Source organism: Cyprinodon variegatus, unplaced genomic scaffold (genome assembly GCF_000732505.1).
Source record: "Cyprinodon variegatus isolate N-32 unplaced genomic scaffold, C_variegatus-1.0 Scaffold327, whole genome shotgun sequence".
NCBI classification, from domain to species: Eukaryota; Metazoa; Chordata; class Actinopteri; order Cyprinodontiformes; family Cyprinodontidae; genus Cyprinodon; species Cyprinodon variegatus.
Window position 1 is genome coordinate 832,539 of NW_015150780.1, and position 6,000 is coordinate 838,538.

Consider the following 6,000-nt stretch of genomic DNA (forward strand, 5'->3'; position numbering starts at 1 on the left):
CACAGCTCTTTCCCCTGCTGTCTAAATAGCAGGGGAATTGCCATGATCCTAATTAATTGTTTTGCTCATACAACGACTTTCTGACAGTGATTCCTGGGAGAGAGACATGCACATAGAAAGTTGCTAGAAATCCAACCCAAATGAGTTAAAGATGACAGCATTTTTAAAATCAAATTTGAGTTAAATATTAGTTGTTGAAATGTTAATAACAGATTATGGTCATATGCCCTGTAGTATCTATTTCTATTTAATTTTTAACTGAAACTGGAATATTTCTTTATTTGTAATCATTTACGTTCTTTTGTCTCCCCTTTTAAACAAAGAGCAAATTACATATTCTATGTCATCATCCAGATCCTCCCGGTCCTTGCTGCGTGTGTTGACCTGCGGAAAGACGTCTGTCATCAGGTGGTTCTGCGGGTTGTCCCCTCCAGTCTGTTCCAGCTGCCGCCTGGAGGGCGGAAGGAGCAGGTGTGACAGTAGGGTCTTCCCATTACAGTCCTGGTGGATTCCCTCCAAGTCTCCACTATTACTGATCACAAGCCCTCCCGAGAAGCTCTTCTTCCTGTGGTGAGCATGGAGTTTAACTGGAGGCAGAGCATGATGTTGCAATGGGTTTCCAGTTGGAGACTGTAGCATGTTCGGGAGCTCTAATGAGAGGGCTCTGCGGTCTCTACGAGGTGCAAAATAGTTGTGGAGCTTTGAATGTGGAAGCTGAAGACAATGAGGTGCAGCGGCAGGAGGAGAGAGAAGGGACTCCTCTTCATCAGGTTGGATATGATGGTGATGGTGGGGGGTTGAAGAGGCACGAGGACCACGGATACGAAGGCTTCCACCTACCACCCCTCCTAGACCCCCCAGACCACAGCCATAGAAGGGCCTTGCAGATGTAGGTGTAAACGCAGGACTTGCAGAGGGAGATGAGGAGGAGCAGGGTCGGCCCCCAAGGCTGCTCCAGCTGGAACACAATGGGTGAGGCTGGGGAGGCAGTGGGCGGCCCCAGTTGTGGTAACCTCGACCTGGGTACTGTAAAAAAAAAAGAACCTTGTAAAAATCTACCACACATTTATAAAAAGCACTACTTCAAAATAATATTTCTGGAACCTCATTTTTCAAAATCCTCACAATAGAAATGTGTTTGAATTGTCTTTTACAAGCCCATTTCAGGATGTAGCAATTTCTAATATATTAATAAAACAACATAATAAAAGGGGTTTATTTGTTTCAACTTTTAGGAGTACCATATAACATGTCAATAATCATATTTTAAAACTTTTAATTATCCATTTTGAAAATTTACATGAATATTAATTACCTTAAAATTTGTCATGCACTAACATTGTCCAGTATATACAGAGGATCATGAATCATATATGGAAACTGCCCTATGGTTATATTTGTACACATCTGTTCCAGCTTTGATAAATGAGGACAAGAGTAACAATAACTACAAGTGTCTGCATAAAATAAAGACTGCAACTCAGCCAGGAGCCAATGTAGTTAGTGTTTAGCATTTCTACTTACCATAGCCCTCTTTTCCAGGTCAGCTCTACCAAGAGAGATAACACTGTTTTTTCTGGAGCCAAGTGCAAAAGTCAATCTCTCTCCTGGAAACAGTCCAGTGGGCAACAATGACATGTCCAGGTGTCCATTAGGGGTCAGGGTACAGAGCTTTGGGTCTGCAGAAGACAGAAGGATAAGGGTGGAGTAAACAAAGGGAATTGACAGGGGTGTTAAGAGGAGGTAAGGAGCAAAAGAAGATGAATGTGTAGAAAGAAGCTGTCAAAGACAGAAAGGAGGAGCATTAAACACGGAGCTTGCCTCCCTTTGTTTATGTGGTGCCTGTTGCTGCTATGGAAGCAGAGGTCTCCCCATCACTGTTCACAATAGATGTCCAAAAACAATGTTACAGCCACCTTCAAGGGGCAGGGGAGGGTTTAATTCACAATAAATTGCTTTTTGGAGGATAGAAAGAAGCTCATAACATTGAAACAAACAGATACTTGCCAGTGGTTCATTCATTTTTGAACATGTCTTTGGAAGGAATTGGTCTTTACAAACAATCCAAACGTGCTTTATTCCAAAAACACTGACATTTAAAAAGGTACATTTGGACTCAGGAGAACAGTGATCAGGCACCTCCCAAATGTGCTGCTAAATGTCGCTCTGTACTCTGCTGCACTGGGGTCAGTTGTTTAGCAGATAGAAAAGGCATTGCAGAGTGGATGCAGAAGGAATGGAACTTGGGTTATAGAAACTTTATTAAGCTAACATCTGTTGTCTGGAAATTTTTCTTTGTGCAATTTTGCTGAAGAAACATCAGGTTTTTTTTTTATTCCTATTTTATAACCTGCATATTTTTGCTTCAATATGATGGTTCCCTTTCACCTACACAGGTCAGTACTGATAAAATAATAATATATATATTAATAAAAAATGAATGTAATTAAGTTGAAACTAAAGTTCCAAAAGAAATATAGTACAGTTTAAACTATGGAAAACTATTTAAAATGCTGATAAAGAAGGTGAATAATACCTTTCCTTTGTCTGGAAAATTGTAATAACTTTTAAAAGATCTACAAACTTGTGAGCGAAGTTGGTACCTGAGAGGTGCAGAGAGTCTTTTAGCTTATCATTTTCATCAAAATTACAGGAAGACCTATCATCATCTGAATAGGAGCGGTTGGCATCACCCTGTTGAAGAAAGGAAAAAGAGACAGAGGCGTCAGAGAGTGGAGCCTTGTAAAAAAGTATATAACTTTTTAAAACAAACAATCTTTTTCCTTTGTTTTTTGTTTTGTTTTTAGTGAGTGCTTAAATTTAACATTACCTCTGCTTGGAAACCTTCAACCAAGATGGCAACAAGTAAATTGAAGAGCACATAGTTTCCAAATGTCATAAGAGCGACGAAGTAAAGAGCGGCACAAGGAGAGGTGGATGCCATGCCATTGTACAGCACCATATTCCAGTCCTCCTGAGTAAGAATCTACAGCAAACATAGTGGAGGTCATTAACCATTTTGGGTCATCCTTCCAAAGAAAATGCATGACGGAAATCAAGTGGTTCTTAAATACTGTTACCTGAAACACAGTGACTATGGCCCAGAGCAAGGAGTCAAAGTTCTTCCTGTCAGGAACTGTGTCCCCTGCCTCTGTCTTCAAACTGAACTTACAGCCAAATATGTGCATCCCCAAGATACTGCAATATGAGCAGAACTTTATGTTTAACAAAAACTGAATATGCGCTGATATGGTGTTATATTTATGTTTAATTTAAAATGTTTGATAAAGAACATCAAACAAGGTGTTTGTGGTTAGTAAAAGAAGAGTCCCAGAAAAATAAAAACTTTTGAAATAGAAAAAAATGTAATGTATATAAAAAGAGTTGTTACAATCAATAATGTCAAATGAATAATACTAGTTAGTCTGTTTAGGAGTCACCCAGGAAAACAAAAAAAAACAAAGTCAAAACACAAGTTACAAACTTTTAATAAACTGCACACAACTGGAACTCCTGCGTGACTGTCCAAATTGGGGGAGTAAAACATCAGTTTTACTCATTACAACATGGACCAAGGGAGAGTTCGACAAAAAAGATTAGGGAGAGTTCGACAAAAAAGATTAAAACAAAAATCAAAAAGGTTAAATATGCAGCTGTCAAAATGGCATCACATACATATTAAACTATTTGGCAAGACAAGGACAAGAAACTATTGTTTAGTTGCTTAAAGGGGAATGCTGTTTTTTTTTTTTACATTGGGACCTTGATTTTATGTTATTACATCATGTTCTACTCACCCATATGAATTTTGTGTCATTTGGAGCCATTCTGAAGATGGGCAACGACTTGAAGACACAAACTAAACTGTTCATAATGTATTCTTTATGGTAAGCCAGCATTCATAACATGTAGGCGAATCACTGTCCCCCAGACATCCGCGGTTATATTGATTATATTTATATGTTTTAAAAACAAAGCGGAGTGTGTATGACATCATAGGGAGATGTTTCTTGGATATAACCGATAACGGAATATTTCAGAACTGCTCCAAATGACACAAAACTCTGCGTGTGTACAACATGATGAAATAACGTAAAATCAAGGGCCCAGTGTAAAAAAAAAAACATTCCCCTTGGGGAGCATGGGGTGGAATATAATAACAGACCAACTCCAGATTCTTGAACTGTAATTTAAATCCATGGCTATATGGTCGATACTTTAACAGACACTTTAACTAATCCAATTAGCTTGCAAGGGATTGACAATTAACATTATGCTTTTGGAAAGGCTTGAAATCTCCCTTTTTAAAGTTTGTGAAATATGCTCAAAACATTGGTCCATGTTGGGTGGCTAACCAACTTAAAAGAATTTTGTAAATCCTGAATGTTAAACGAATAATACATATGAAGTTCCTGTCAAAAGTTTAAAGATATATATCAATATAGAATTATTAGAGACATGCATTAATAATTATTTTTGCTGTTTGCAGGGTTGAAAATCCTATTTCCATTTTTCCATAGTTCCAAAATGAAAATAATGGCATTACCTAAAGATGAAGATGAAGAGCATAAGCAGCATACAGAAGGTTGCAACGTTGTCCATAGTCTTCATTAGGACCACAAGCTGTCGCCTCAGTGCAGGCATGAACCTGACCAGCTTAATGACCCTCAGCAGCCTGAACGTCCTCAGCACTGACAGACCACCATCTGCCTGGCCAATGATCTCACACACACTGGGGGTTTGTTGTAGAAATCATGCACAGTTAGAGAGAATAGGAAGATTTGAAGAAATCAGTACAACAGGGCTACAGGAGTTAAAATTATTACTGCTGTGATCTGATTATATAACTTACAATTACAAATATATATATATTTTGAAATCATATATTTGTTCCCTTAGATTTACTTTCAGAACTGAAAAAGCAAACATGTACTTTTCCGATCAGGGTGCATCCTTTTGCACACCCGTGAGAAGTGCAAAATATACATTCTTTACTTGCTTAGTCAATAATTTTCTATAATTCAATAGATTACAGACCTGATGATAACAATGATGCCATCAAAGATGTTGTATGGGTTCCTCAAGTACTCAAAGAAGCCAAAAGCTGTGAGTTTTAGAATCATCTCCAAGGTAAACATGCTGGTGAAGACAATGTTACAGATTTCTAGTACATTGGTCAGCTCCTCGGGCTTGGTGAAGGGGTGTCAGTGCAGGGACACAAAACATAAAAAGACAAATAAAAAACAGAGTGTCAGGGAGATGGAGTGACTGACTTTTTTAAAGACAATTTAAACAGAATAAAATATTAGCTATGTTGCTTTATAAAACGCCCATTCCCATACCCATTGCCCTTTTTAAATATTACATCCACAAAGTTCAATGTATTTCAGTAGTGGAAATGTAAATAAAAACAGCTGATAGAATACCAGTGAACATTTGGACAAAAATAACATGGCAGAAGGGTCATTTTAAAGTTCAAAGCAGAGTTAGGTTATAAAACTATATCCAGAGTTTAGAAAATCTCACTCATCACTTTTAAATCAACCAACAGAGAATAAAAAGAGTACGACAAAACTCCATACCTACAAAGACATAACCATCCAGCAGGCCCAGTAAAGAAATTAATAATCAGAGAAACAATCACTTTGCTCAGTGTAACTCTGGAGCAGTTGAATATACAGTACTGTATCTACAGCTCATTGAAGAGAGTATGTTAGCAATGTTTAATTAACAAGAGAAAAAAGAACTAGACTTAATTAAGGCGCAAGAATAAAAGTATTCAAGCAAAGTACTGAGGTATCCTGCTGCTTTAATCGGAAGATGGGTAAAGCTAAATATTGAGCAATCCCTTAATAAAATATGTTAGAGAGTCCAACGCTGGTTTGAGGCATTGGTGCCCCTTCCATTAGTAAAACAATCCCAGACATATTGCCCAAGCAACATTGACATTTAAAGCATGTCTTACAGTATATGCCTTAGAATAACCCAGTCCTTGTCAGA

The 6,000-nt window shown here is 37.9% G+C and overlaps 1 protein-coding gene across 4 annotated transcripts in view; it reads right to left on the reverse strand.

Moving 5' to 3' along the window:
• Positions 1-6,000, reverse strand: part of cacna1g (calcium channel, voltage-dependent, T type, alpha 1G subunit) — a 111,331-nt gene that overhangs the window by 52,160 nt on the left and 53,171 nt on the right. For all 4 annotated transcript variants that reach the window (XM_015384960.1, XM_015384959.1, XM_015384958.1 and 1 more), the window contains exons 9-15: positions 5,038-5,189; positions 4,547-4,732; positions 3,081-3,198; positions 2,831-2,986; positions 2,604-2,694; positions 1,525-1,679; positions 334-1,026 (exon numbers count right to left, since the gene is read on the reverse strand). In XM_015384960.1, the coding sequence (XP_015240446.1) occupies positions 334-1,026; positions 1,525-1,679; positions 2,604-2,694; positions 2,831-2,986; positions 3,081-3,198; positions 4,547-4,732; positions 5,038-5,189 (1,551 nt within the window). The remainder of the gene's footprint in view (positions 1-333; positions 1,027-1,524; positions 1,680-2,603; positions 2,695-2,830; positions 2,987-3,080; positions 3,199-4,546; positions 4,733-5,037; positions 5,190-6,000) is intronic.